The sequence below is a fragment of the Sceloporus occidentalis genome, unplaced genomic scaffold, assembly GCF_023333645.1.
Source record: "Sceloporus occidentalis isolate IW3139 unplaced genomic scaffold, rSceOcc1.0.p SCAF_27, whole genome shotgun sequence".
In the NCBI taxonomy this organism is placed as follows: Eukaryota; Metazoa; Chordata; class Lepidosauria; order Squamata; family Phrynosomatidae; genus Sceloporus; species Sceloporus occidentalis.
Window position 1 is genome coordinate 8,103,376 of NW_028317007.1, and position 14,241 is coordinate 8,117,616.

General features: G+C 38.8%; 1 protein-coding gene across 1 annotated transcript; it reads right to left on the reverse strand.

Moving 5' to 3' along the window:
* Positions 1–3,832: 3,832 nt before the first annotated feature.
* Positions 3,833–13,426, reverse strand: LOC149299893 (L-dopachrome tautomerase-like). Its single transcript, XM_089485849.1, has 8 exons — positions 13,141–13,426; positions 9,606–9,905; positions 8,775–8,875; positions 5,473–5,639; positions 5,126–5,305; positions 4,880–5,015; positions 4,582–4,783; positions 3,833–4,011 (listed from the first exon to the last, which is right to left on the reverse strand). Exons 1-8 carry the CDS (start codon positions 13,424–13,426, stop codon positions 3,833–3,835), a joined length of 1,551 nt encoding a protein of 516 aa, XP_089341975.1.
* Positions 13,427–14,241: the final 815 nt, after the last annotated feature.

Genomic DNA, 14,241 nt, shown 5'->3' on the forward strand with positions numbered 1-14,241 from the left:
CTCCAAACTGTTCCTACAAAGTTGGGAGCATAGCATTGTCCAAAATATCTTTAAGATATCCCTTCACTGGAAGTAAGGGGCCTAAACACTGAAAAAAAAAGCCCCATACCATTTGTCTGGTAACGTTCTTCTGGCATCCTTTCAAACCCAGTATTATTTGTCACTCCACAAAACACATTTCCAATGTTCCGAAGTCCAGTGGCTTTACACCACTTGATTCATTGTTTGGCATTTTACTTGGTGATGTGAGTCTTGCATGCAATGCTCGGCCATGGAAACCTATTCCTTGAAGGTCCCGTAACACAGTTTTTGTGCTGATATTAATGCCAGTGAAAGTTTGGAACTCTTTAGCTATGGAATCAGCAGAGCATTGGCAACTTTTACACACCATGCACCTCACCACTCGGTAACCCCACTCCGTGACTTTACATTGTCTTAATGTCTGTTCCTAAATGCTTCCACTTTCGAATAATACCACTTACAGTTGACCGTGGAATATCTAGTAGTGATGACATTTCACAAACTGGGTTATTGCAACTGTGGCATCCTATCACAGTACCACTCTTGAATTCACTGAGCTCTTCAGAAGGACCTGTTTTTTCACAAATGTTTTTTAATGCAGACTGCAAGGCTGGGTGCTTAATTTTAAACAATTGGGTCAATGGGCTTGATTGAAAAACCTGATTTCAATAATTAAGAGGTGTGCTGATACATACACACACTATATGGAGAAAAGTATGTATGTATGTGTGTGTATATATATATATATATATATATATATATCTTCAAATGTATAATTTATAGTCATATGTAGTACTATTAAGTGGTAAAGATGATGTAAAGACACAATGACAACAATGCAAATGTGCTCTCAAAAGTATTGATTATGCAAAGGTGGTTAAGCGAATGTATTCGGCTATCCACTGTATTGCTTAGGTTTACCACTAGAGGGCAGTTTAGCACTATCAATAAAAGGCTTCCTTTACTGTGAAAGCTCTTTGGCATGATTTATTTACACAGCACTTTATACAATAAGTGAACCAACGGCTACGCGCCTAAGGTACACAGTGCTGGATTATGTGCCATCCCCTGGACCTGTTGCACTACACCTTGGCCTAGTTGGCCTATGCCGGGATGCGTCACTGCATAAAATACCTATCTTCAAGGGGTATGATAAAACTAGAACTGAAACCTAATCAGATTAAGACAAACCAATGCACAAGATAAAGAGGGTCCTTATTTAGAGGAATTTGAATATCAGTTTACTGATGTATTATAAGCCTGGCTTTGTTTTAGTATCTCGGTAACCGCAGAAGTAAAACTATTTTTCAAACCAAATGTATATCACAAGGTCATTTACAAACTACAGTTTTCATAATTTTTCTGCAAGTGTACTCATGGGAATATAGAGTACCCACTACCAGTTGTAAACCTACCAACAAAAACATAAAGCCTGAGTCTATTTTGGTTTAAAAAAAACAAAACAGGGTTTGCTTATTTACTAGAAAGGAGTATGGAGGGAAAGAGTGTTGCAGTTTTTTCCCTACTTCACTCTACATTATGAAGGGTAAACCCAGAGTTTTGCTGCCCTACAATTTGGAAAATAAAAACCCCAGTCTCTAGTTACTGAATCACAAAAATGTGCATGAGAGAGACAGAATAAAAAAAAATATAAAATAAAATCACAGTAGGAAATATATGATGCAATTTGGTGCTGTAGCCCACCATTGGTTGGGAATTGGTCACTAATGCAAGTGCATAGCTCCCCCCACTACTGGAACTATACAGATTATATTTCAGTCAAGATCCACACTGAATATGTCACATACTAAGAATCAAATTACCTTAACACAGTTGGAAATGATTTTACATTAAAAAAATAAATAAATAAACACCACACAAACCAGTGTTTCTCAAACCTATTTTAATTGGGTTCTATCAAATGCCAAGAACACTTCAAGAAGTGTCCTGGGGGGGGGGCACCTACCATAGCTGGGAAAAAGCTTTCCATGTCATGCCAGTATGAAGAGAACATACATTATATCACCAAACGTATGTGAACACCCCTCAAAATTAGTTGAGGAGTTTCAGCGACTTCCATTGATAACCGGTGTAACACTCAAGAACACAGCTATGCCATCTCCAAAGACAAACATTTGCAGTATAATGAGTCATTCTGAAGAGCTCAGTGACTTTAAATGTGGTATTGGCATAGTTCAGTTTTTTGAAATTTATGTCTGTTTAGACCTGACCCAGTCCACTGTAAGTGCAATTATTTTTAAGTGGAAGCATATGGGAGTACCAATGGTGCCACCATAAAGCTAGAGACCACACAAACTCACAGAACGGGGCTGGAGAATGCTGAAATCGTAGCACGCAAGATAAATAAAAACGTTCGAAACTGCCTCTTGAAGCAACATCAGCACAAACACTGTGCGTCGGGAGCTTCATTAACTAGGTTTCCATGTCAAAGCAACTGCACACAAGCCGAATATCACTATGAGCAATGCCAAGTGTCAGATGGAGTGGTGTAAAGCACTCTGGAGCTGTGGAAATGTGTTTTCTGGTATGCTAAATCATGGCTTGGTATCTGGTGGACAAATCTGTGTTTAGCAAATGCCAACCAGCAAGTGATTTGGGTAAGCTAGAAGAATGGTTGAGTGTGGCAGCGGCAATTTAATGTTAATAAATGTGAAATAATGCACTTGGGACATAAAAAGCCCAAGGCAAAGAAGGGCCTGGGGGCACTGCTCTATCAGTGACAACAGAAGAGAGGGACATTTGGATAATTATTTGAGTACCTAAAAGTAACAGGCAATGGAATCATGCATATCGGAAAAAGCCAGCAGGGTACTATATTGTATAACGAGGGGTTTGTAGAGGGAGGTGGTTCTGTCACTTTACACAATAATCTAGGTGCAGTCTGATCAGGAATCTGTTCGGATCTGGATAACTCATCTTCAGATAGCTATTGACATTATGAGAGAGCTACCAAAATGGTGAATAGTATGCAGGAAAGAAAAAAAAAAAAAAAAGCTACTCTGAATGTAAGACAAGGTAACGGACCAATTAAGACCTGAATCTTACATCAGGAAAAATGGGCTGAGTCGATCCACTGTCAAATTCTATGAGGAAATTTTAGAACCTAGCCTTCGATCTCAGTTTGGGTAAATACCTCTTCTGTTTGAGCTGCCTCAAGAATCATTAACAAAAAAGGACTGTAGTGCTTAATTGCATTATATAGGTCAATGCTCTGCCTTTCATCTAGAAGACAAAATAATAAAAACCACACACACACCAAAAACATAGCTCTCATGCCAATTCGCAGTTTAATGAATATACCCTGGAATGATGACCCTCTTAAAAAGAACATCTCTTTAAGGTAAAACATTTTGCGGATGGAGCAGGGTTGTCATCCATGGATGCACACAAAGAGAGTACGACAGGAAATGTTACATTTATAGACAAGTGCATTTGTGTAAATTTAGTGTCAAGATGTGGAAGAGGAAAACAAGATCAAAATGTCGCACCACTCCACTTGTTTCATGCAATTTTCTTATTGCATCATGTTGTAAAACAGACATCTTTCATAACTGTTTTTGCAATGTTCTAAAACATACCAACCAACATTTCCTAGGAGCACAACATTACTAGCAGTATCAAAGTGGTATTTTTATACTTTTCCGCATCTGACAAAGGGGTTTTTACCATAATTACACCACTAAGGGTATTAAACAGTTTTTAGGGAACTAATAGGGTTCACTGAGGTTACTACTTTACAAAGATAGATATATAATCATAATATAAATATATATATAAAACAAGTTTTGCTCTATGCATCATCTGTGTATCTTGTGTTGTATCTTGCATTCAGCAGAGGCTCAAAACCTTGTCGCTGTTTCCGGTGCATGTAGAGGAGCAAGACAACCAGAAGTACAAGCAATGCAAGAAGAGCACCACCAACAGTTGCTGCAACCATTACTCCTACTGCACCACCACCTTCATCAGAAGCTGTATTAGGAGAAAAAAATCCATGTTAACTTCACCAAATTTATAAAGAACAATGAGTGCAAATTAATGCTTACCAGGTAAAAACATTAAAGCAAATGACAGGTAATTTTATCTACTGTGTTCAACCATTCAGTGTAAATTCCTTCTGCAAAAACTTTTTTTAAAAAGCTTAATGAATTAAAAAGAAGCTTGACAAACTATGTCTGACTGCCTAATAAACTAGGGAAAAAATCTCATACAACACCACAGGTACTATCAGGGAGCATTAAATACAGACTGTCTCTACAGACCTTGCCGGGGTCTCTGATCACCATCCGGCCACTGATCACAGAAGGGGGAAACAAACGGCAATGAGAAGTGTTGTGCGTAGGGGCGATTTTTGGCTGCTGTGAGATACTGTAAGTCAGGGATCTTACAAGCATAACGTACATATTTGTTTAGCAGTAAAGCCATCCCGTGGAAGAAATCCTATGATTAAATGTCAGTGTGACATTATGACCCCACCATTCTACTCGCAACACTCATGACAGCAACCTTTAACTGGATCTAGCCACACACCACCCATATTACCTGGTAAATCTATAGCATACGTATACCCCAACAGCTCAGCAGGTGCAAAAAGTTCATCATTTGTTACTGGGGGAAAGAATGGCACCATGTTGTACATGCGGTTGTGTCCTATTGGCGCAAGCTCTTCTGGCCATTCTGTATCATTGGGTTGATTACGTTTCATCCATTCATCAAAAATTGCATCAGTGAAAGAATGAAGAACCTAGAAATAGTACATAGAAAAAAGATTAGAAATGGAGGTACATATTTTGCATGCATTTTCAGTATAACAAACAAAAACACACATTTCCACACCTACCACAAATATTGGATCATTGGCAGCAGAGTGAGGCAGAGCACTGGTTCCGTTTAGGAAGGAATGGACCAAGTTGTGGAGACTTGTGGCGGGAGAATCAAGTGTTCCATCTGGATTATCAAAACCTTCAAGTGCATTACTAAGTGTAATGAATACAAGTATTAGGATTATTTTGGTCAAATCTAAATTGCAAATCCCCCCAGGTGTGTGGGAGATTATATATATTTTTTTTTTAACACAATTACATACCGGAAACTGAAAGTTGAGTTACTGAAAAAGGGAGGGTTGTCAAACGCTTTAAGTGAGAGACATTTCTGTACATCATCCATGGTAGGCAGTTGCCCTCCAGATCTATCTACTGGGCTCCTCTGAAGAAGGCCTTCATTAGTTCCATTGCACAGTGTAACCAGTCTATTGTAGTCATCCAAACTAAGGTACAGGGGAGAAAAAAAAATAAAAATAAGATATGTATACATAGCAAATATCCATGATATACAACAAGGACTTAGTTGGCCCTGCATTGGTAAACACTGCCATTTTCAAAGCTCCTTATAATGCTTAGTGAAGTCTGAGTCGTTAAGATAAAAATATTTTACCTGTTGCAAACAATTTCCCATCGTGAAAATCTGGAACCAAGACTAATTAAATTGGGATTGTCCAGTCTGGCTGCGCCTAACAGCTCATCAGTACAGATATCACACTCATTCCTTCCTGTTGCAAAGTTCCAGTAAGGCAAAGCAAAAGAATCATCACCAAGCATTTTCTGTTGGATAGGACAAGGGGTTAATCTCATGGCAAATCACTATACTCATCTGGTTGTAGAAATAGAGTAATACATATTGTTAACAATATGGGGATACATTTGTGTTCAGATTTATCAGAGTTCCACAATTGGGTGAAAGTCTGGCAAATTTTGACATCTAGAGTATAAACAGTTGGAATTTACATTCTAATTATAGGGAAAGCTATGTTTTCTAAGGGTTGACATTACTGTATTTGTTTACTCAGTTTCTGACAACTAAACAAAGTATATACGTACAACTATCAGCCATTACATTAAGGCCACTGACAGATGAAGTGAATAACACTGAATCTTGTGGGTGGAATATATTAGGCAGCAAGTGAACATTTTGTCCTCAAAGTTGATGTGCTAGAAGCAGGAAGAAAGGACAAGCGCAAGGATCTTAGCGACTTTGACAAGAGACAAATTGTGATGGCTAGAAGACTGGGTCAGAGCATCGCCAAAACTGCAGCTCTTATGGGATGTTCCTGGTCTGCAGTGGTCAGTACCCAAATTGAAGGTTTCAGAACACACAGGGCATCGTGGTATCCAGACTAGTCAGGGTGGCCATGCTGACCACTGTCCGAAGCGCTTACAGTGGACATATGAGCATAAGAATGGGACCATGAGGGTGGCCTTCTTTTACATCATGTGGATGGCCAGATGCATCGCCTACAACATGGATCCAGGATGCATCCATGGAGGCCCCACCTCTCAACTTACAGGACCTGCTGCTTTCAGAGGTCTAGTGGAGTCCAGGCCTTGACAGGTCAGGGCTGTTTTGGTAGCAAAAAGGTGGACCTACACAATATTTGACATGTGGTCATAATGTTATGGTTGATCTGTGTATGTGCTCAGGACCAAAATCCAAAAAGTAGTAAAGACCACTGGAACAACACATTCTGGCTAAAAATCTTGTTTAAGAGGCATTAACCCCTTAATGACAATTGCCGGTCCTGGCACGGCACGGAAAAGCATGTGCTTTACGACAATTGACGTGCCAGGACCGGCACGTCTTTAAAACGGGTGCAGAAAGCGATCTACTATCGCTTTCTGCACCCAAAAAGCGTTGCTGAATGCCTCGACCTCGAGGCATTCAGCAACGCCGCGATCGGCACGAAGGGGCCATCTCTGGCCCCTCCACGGGGCGTCAACATCCGCCATACTTTGTATGGCGGCGGACGCCCGTTTTAAAAGCGTTTAGGAGGCGATCGACGATCGCTGGAATGCCTCGATCAGGAGGCATCCAGCGACACCAAACACTAACCTTTTGATGGGCTGTGACCGCTCCGGAGAGCGGTCACAGCCGCAGCTGCCGGCAATCTTCGCCATCAAGGAAGATGGCCGCCGTCCTGTAACAGGAACCACAAATTTTAAAAGTTCGCTAGATGGTCCAGACCATCTAGAGAACTTTGGCTCCACTTGCAGGTTGAATACAGGTACTGCATTCACCATGCAAGTCAATGGAGCCCAGCTTTCTAATCACAGTGTGATTAGTAAAAATAAATTAAAAAATAAAATAAAATTAATAATAATTAGAAAAAAATAGTAAAAAAACAGTAAAATGTAAAAATCATTTCCCACTGATGTCACTATCAGGGGAACCTCCAAGTTGAAAATAAATGTTAATTTTTTAAAAAAAAAAAAAAAAAAAAAAAAAAAATATATATATATATATATATATATATAAAAAATATATTTTTGTGAGCAAGTCCTAAAATTAGCATATTAGCTTAAAACAATTCTCGCATGGAAAGAGTTAAAATACTGGCATATTAAATGCCCGTGGGGTGTCTACTTTTAAAAAATGTATGATTTGATGGGGTAAATTGAATGGGCCAGGTTCAACAACGTCCCAATTAACACGGGGGGAAGGATGGCCACACATCTAATTTCCAATTAGAAAAATGCACACGTACCAAATGTGGCCTTTTAGTTCCCCCAAAAAATGACACACCCATGCATGTGGGGTATCACTGCACTCAGGAGATGTTGCTGAACACATTATGGGGTGTCGTGTGACAGCGGCATATACCAGGAGCTGTAAATTCATACATAAAGTAGGTGTGTGGGGGAAAAATACACACACAAAAATACTACTGCAAACTTTGAAAAAATGCTGGTGGTAAAATATGTGCATGCAAAGAGTTAAAATACCAGCATTTAAAATACCCTGTGGTGTCTAGTTTTGAAAAATATATGGTTTTGTTGGGCACACTGAAATGGCCTGGCTCAAAGATGTACCAAATAGGGCATGGGCAGTGGATCCCAAATGCCAAAGTTCAACATTGAAAAAAGCGCATGCCCCAAATGTGGCCCTTTTGCCCCAAAACAGCCAGGCAAAATCATTCATGTGAGGTATCGCTGTACTCGGGAGATGTTGCTGAACACATATTGGGGTGTTTTGTGATAGTGACATATACGAGAACATTTTAATTCATACCTGAAGTAAAATGTGTATGACAAAACAAATGCAAAAAAATGACTACCATAAAGTTTGACAAAGACTGGTGGTAGATATGGTGCATGGAAAGAGTTAAAATACTAGCATTTGGAATACCCTGGGCTGTCTAGTTTTCAAAAATATATGACTTGATGGGGTAAATTGCATTGGCCGGGTTCAAAGATACCCGAAATGGCACATGGGGGGAAGAATTACCAGATTTGGAAAAAATGGCTTTGAAATAGCAAAACGCTACCTGTACTTATTGCCCCATAATGGGTAGAAAAAAGCAAAAAAACATAAAAACATTGGGTATTTCTAAACTCAGGACAAATAGTAGAATCTATTTAGCAGGTTTTTTCATTACCTTTTATAGATGAGTAAAAGATTTTTCAACTAAAAGTTAGAAACAGTCATTTTGTTTCTAAATTTTTCACCATATTTTATAATTTTTTTAATAGTAAATAATATGATACAATCAAAACAATGTCATCTAAAGAAAGCCCTTCTTGTCCTGAAAAAAACAATATCTAATGTGTGTGGGTTCAGTAAACGGGAAAGAAGAAAATTACAGCTAAACACAAGCAGCGCAGAAATGTTAAAAAGGCCATTGTCACAAAGGGTACAAAAAGTAAAATCAGCCTTTGTCTCGAAGGGGTTAAACATATATATACCTGAATATCTCTCTCCAGCAACAGCAGGTGGTATCTATGCCAGGTAACAAAAGCGGGCCCCTGGTGAGAGAAATCTATTCCTTTGAACGGGCGTCCAGGTGCTGGGGAGAGAACGTATTAAAATATGAATAAAAAACAAACAAAAACCCAAGCTCATGGTATTGTTAGACTGTATACCCAGGAACCCTTATTTATTTCCCTCCTCCCATCATGCTTTAACCCCACTAGCAGGAGTCTGGTAAAAGTGATTGCATGTCATCCTAGGAATGCAAGATTTTGAGGGATTAGCAAAAGTGGAACTGGAGAGCATTTGCCTCTTGTATAATCCCAATAAAATCCGAAATGCTTAGTATTCACTAAATGAAAAATATATTTTTTTTCTTCTGCCACATACACAAAGATTTTGGCAACTAGTCCTTCAGCAGTCAATATCACCTTTTTAATCATTTTCATTAACCTTAATTATTTGTACAAGTACTAGAAGAGCAAACCAAGACATGTTGACTTTGGGTAGCCAAAGAGGTTGATTTACAGGCGTAAACACAGCTCTCCTAAAAAGGTGTCAATTTCATAAAATATGGTCTTTTAACTAATATATACACCATAAACCTAAGCTGGTTTGGTTCTATACAGTATACAAGTTATATTGTTTCCCCCCCACATGCAATAAAACAGATTGCACAATTTAATGGCTGTATTGACAAGTGTCAAATAAAATGTAGAATTTAGTGAGCATGGTCGTAGGATGATAAATGTTTGAGTCCTTGAAAATCAGCGATATCCATGTTTCACCTACCTTGCATAGCGCAAGTCATGTTATGCCGATCTTACCTAGTAGTGTATCCCTCACAGAGTAGTAATGAAGCCATACAAAATAGTTATAGATGCTTGTGTTTCCGATTTGTGGTTCTGTTCCATTAGGCCCAAGGATGCTTAGCCAATGCTGCTTAGCAATCACATATTCCGGGTGAATAGTAGTCTTGGCTTGATCCAGTGCATCCAAAAACCGGGTTCTCTCCTGTGCAGTTAAAGCATGGATATCTTTCCGTACAACTGGTGGCTTTCGTTGATCACAATTGGGTCCCGTCCAGCCAAATCTGCAGTCACCACAATTATATCCTGCAAAGTTTCCTATTTAAAAGTAATAGAACAATGATATAGGATTTATTTAGCACAGGATAGCAGCCTCTTTATTTTTGTCAAAACAGACATTTTTGATGTTGAACTATATAGTATTTGGGCATTTGTTTTGCCCAATTCGTACTACAGTATTTATCGATTATACACATTAAATAAAAATATATGTAACATTTTAAATTGCGAGAAAACCCTGCATTATTTTATTGCACGTATCACATGTCTTAAACCTCATGACCAACATTGTCTAGGACATAAAACTAAGTGGGGGGGGGGAGCCAAAACAAGACAAAAATACTTAATACCAATTTAAAGTTTAGTTAAGAAAATACAAGTTTTTGGAATGAATGATTTGGTGGGAATAAAATACATTTGAGCTTTTAAGCTGACAATTAACAGTATTTTCTGGTAGACTGATACTTTGGCTAATTAACAACTAAAGGGTTTAAACACTGCTTAGACATTAAAGGACCTTGTAGTCTGAACAAAGCGCATGGAAATATTTAGCCCCGTATGTGCCAGGAATGGAAGACAACTGGAATGTTAACACCTACAAATAGTTTAATTCTTTGGAACAAAAACCTTAAGCACCGGTTGCCCAATGGTTGTATAATTCTGTAACCATACATCATCAAGTGCGTAGATTCAGAATTTGTCTTGAAACACGATAAGTTGTCCATTCAGCATGTGCGGCACCTAGCCATTTAAAGCGGTGTCAGTTTAAAATGTTTGTTATAACAAACTGGCTTCAAATGTGGTTTGACTCCATCACTTACTTTTGCTATCAATATAGATAACATGCGCAGGAATAACCCAGTGTTGGGGTGTCCACATCAGCCATGTGGTCAAGACACATCATTATATACATATTGCTGACCAGCCCAGATAAAAAAAAAAAATACAAAAAAATAAAAAACAACGTTTTTGGAAGACAAATGGTCACCCTACCAAGCGGACATAGCATTTTGTGGGTCAAAATAAATAAATAAAGAGTCTTGCAGATCACGTAGTCACATTAGGTGGAGTTTTATATAGCGTAATAAATCACTTTAAAAATTAAAGACATAAAAGTATTTGTGACAGTTTTACAAGCTACTGTTAATTGATGGCTAGTCCCATGGATGATGGTAACAATGTTTTACAATGATGCCATCATCAAAACTGCACAAATTCCAGAGCAGGAGATTAGAAACAGGGATTGGTAGGCAATTTTTGCTAATTTGTACAAAGTTGGTCATGGCTTACTATAATTATTTCTGTGCACATTATTTACGACTATAGGACACCCAAAAAATGATATGTTCACAACCAAGTTACAATCTAAAGATCAGCCCAGTCTTCTTTACAGAATGAGGTTTTTTCTTTTCCTTCTAACATTATACACACACGTATCTATGTGTTAGAGATATAAATATATTACATAAATCTCTAACACACACACGCACAACAGCATTAACTCGCGCAACTCAACTTTAGTTGGCAAAGTTTAGGCACAACTATCCCAGCCACAACTATTCCTATGATGTTCAGCCAATAAAGTCTAACTGTATACCATAGAAGCTGCAGTCAGTGTGTGTTTAGGCCACCACAACCCGAGTCTATAACTACAATTCCCATGAATTTCAGAAAGCAATATGGCTGCTGAATATTATTGTGGATGGAGACAACAAAAAAGTACACACACACACCCCCCCCCCCCTCCCAGTGGGCCTTTGAGTTTTCGTAAGGGGGGGGCATGTATCCCTTCTTCCCCCCCTGTCGCTCATGATTCATGGTGTGCAATACTAGAATTACAGTTTGATTATATGAAGGATCTGTGAAAATCCTGGGATCTCATATTGTGGTTCAGTAAAACCTTGTTTTAGTTTCTGGAATCTGTTTAAAACAAGCTTTAATACTCCAATTGAAATAAGACATTGCTTCATAAACGCAGTTGAAACAAGCTAAGGTCGGAAAATGTCTAGTGCATATCTCTACTATCAACCTTTGGGTCAAAGCTATTTTTATGTTGGGTGGGAGTTTTGGCACGAGGGGCCAAACATAGGCATGTTTAGGCACGGACATGCACCTAAGAAGGTCAACAAGTCTATAAAAGTGGCCAAATCGGACTGGAAACTCTTACAGTGGGGATCATTTATAGTGTTATATGTACTCCCAACCAACCAACCTCAGGATTCTTGTCCTGAGATCAAACACTAGTTTCAGGGACATTCTTTGGGCCGAGATTGTTACATTTTAAACAATTGGCTTATTTTTCAAGACATACGCAATTAACATATAAAAACTATAGAAAGCTTAAGATTATATTCAGCTATTAAAAACAAGGCATCCCTCTTCATTTGTTTCCTTCACGTTACACATATATAATTTATTTCTATACCACAAATTGTAGCGGTTAAGTACATATCGACATAAGAGCTTATGAAGCTCCCATCTTTCACACATACAGTGTACATTATACAAAAAAAAATAAGAAATTGGAAGACAAATTCCAACACTGAAGGGGTTAAATTGACTGCAGTGTGCTTAAAAGCTACGTCACCGCCAAATCAACTTATTTTAACGATAAAAAATAAATAAAAAAATAAATCACCTCTGATGAAAAACTAAAAGGCATTAGAATCCCCTTATGAGTGATAGATTCAGCCGATAAGATCCTACAGCAGAGGAGCGCGCTTTAAAGGCCCAAACAAAACAGAGTATAACGGGGTTACAAAAGCCCACCTAATGAAGCAAAACCAAAAGTTTAACCAGAAAATTGTTATCCAAGCCTCAAATCCATCAGCCTGTGACAAATAAAAGTATCAGCATAACAATAACAAAATCCTTAGCTTTCCTAGTAAGCCAGGAAAAAGACTTATTTATACAGATTACTACAATCTTTTGTAGAGGTTGACATTTTCTTGGTCCTCACTGGTACCGGACAGACATTTAAAGAGAGAATCATGCAATTGAAGTTACAGAAATCTTATTAAATGTACCAACTTCAGTATAATTGTAACCAAACTTGTGGGACCTTTAGACTAAAACCTGATTGCAGACAATTAATCTAGGCACAGAATAATAATAACCAAGAACTAAACCTAAGCAGAGACTATTTGACAATATTGGCTTGAAAACAGGTGAAAATTGATCCGTTATTACATGGACATTTTTGCTATTGCTGCAGCAATAGCCCACTTACTAATGAGAAGCCACCCATACTCATTAATGGAAGAGTAGAACTTACCTGTGCACTTGCAGGAAGCATTAAAGAACTTGAGTGGCCATCGTTCCCGGTCGTCTACATTGCGCAAAGTATAAGGTCCACTCCACGGTCTCTCATCCACCACCACAGACACGCACTGGCCCCGTCCTTGCTGGGAGCCGCATACATTGGCTGGGTCAGAGCCAAGAGGAGGACAGCACCTCTTTTCTACCAGTGTCTGCACTGTCATACAAACTCTAGGGAACTGAGCCTGTGCCAACTGAGCCCAAAGTGCTACAAACAGCACACTGGCACATAGAGGAGCCATGGCTACTAGACTCACGGCTACACCACTAAAAATGCAATCACTCAGCTAGCAGGTGTCCTTGCCCCTAATTAGTACCTTAAATAGTCATCAAATGGGAGGGTATATGTTAACGCCTTCTGTTTCCGCTGTCATCAACTTAATTTCCAAACTATTTATTACCCAAGTTAATCCCTCTTCCTAACAGATTCTTATGTCCAGCCTGTTCAGGGTGCTTTTACTGGTGTTAACTGCACGTATTTATTCTTCTTACTCATAAAATAACTATAGCGCATGACACCTGCCTGGTCTACTGCTTTTTTCTTGTAGTTTCCATCCTTTGTACGAGTCCTAATGTGAATGTGCTGTCTAAATCCCACTAATTGCCCTCCCCAGTGGAATGCTTCCCTAGAAGCAGCCGAGCCGTAACTCCCCTTCATTTTATATACTGAGGTGGGAGGGTTGCTGATAATGAGTGGGATTAATGATGAAGGCATCCTTGTGCTGAGCACATGACAAGTCTTAATAGTTCAATATGGCATATGCTGGGAGGTCCATCATGTGCTCTGGGCTTTTAAGGACATTTTTTTCTTAACTGCTACTACCAACAAAATCATATCACAAGTTCTTTCAACAAAGACGGAAGCTTGTCTATTCATAAATTTTAAATGAGTGCCTTTTTGACATTGAACCTAAATTGTGAACCATGTTTGCACCCATCCGGCACTCACATGGTTAAATAGGACCTACTTGTTCCTTTGGAAGAAGCTCAAATCTTAAAATCTAATGGCAGTAGAAACATTAAGCCAATCTGTGTCTGTCTATCTATCTTGGAGGGG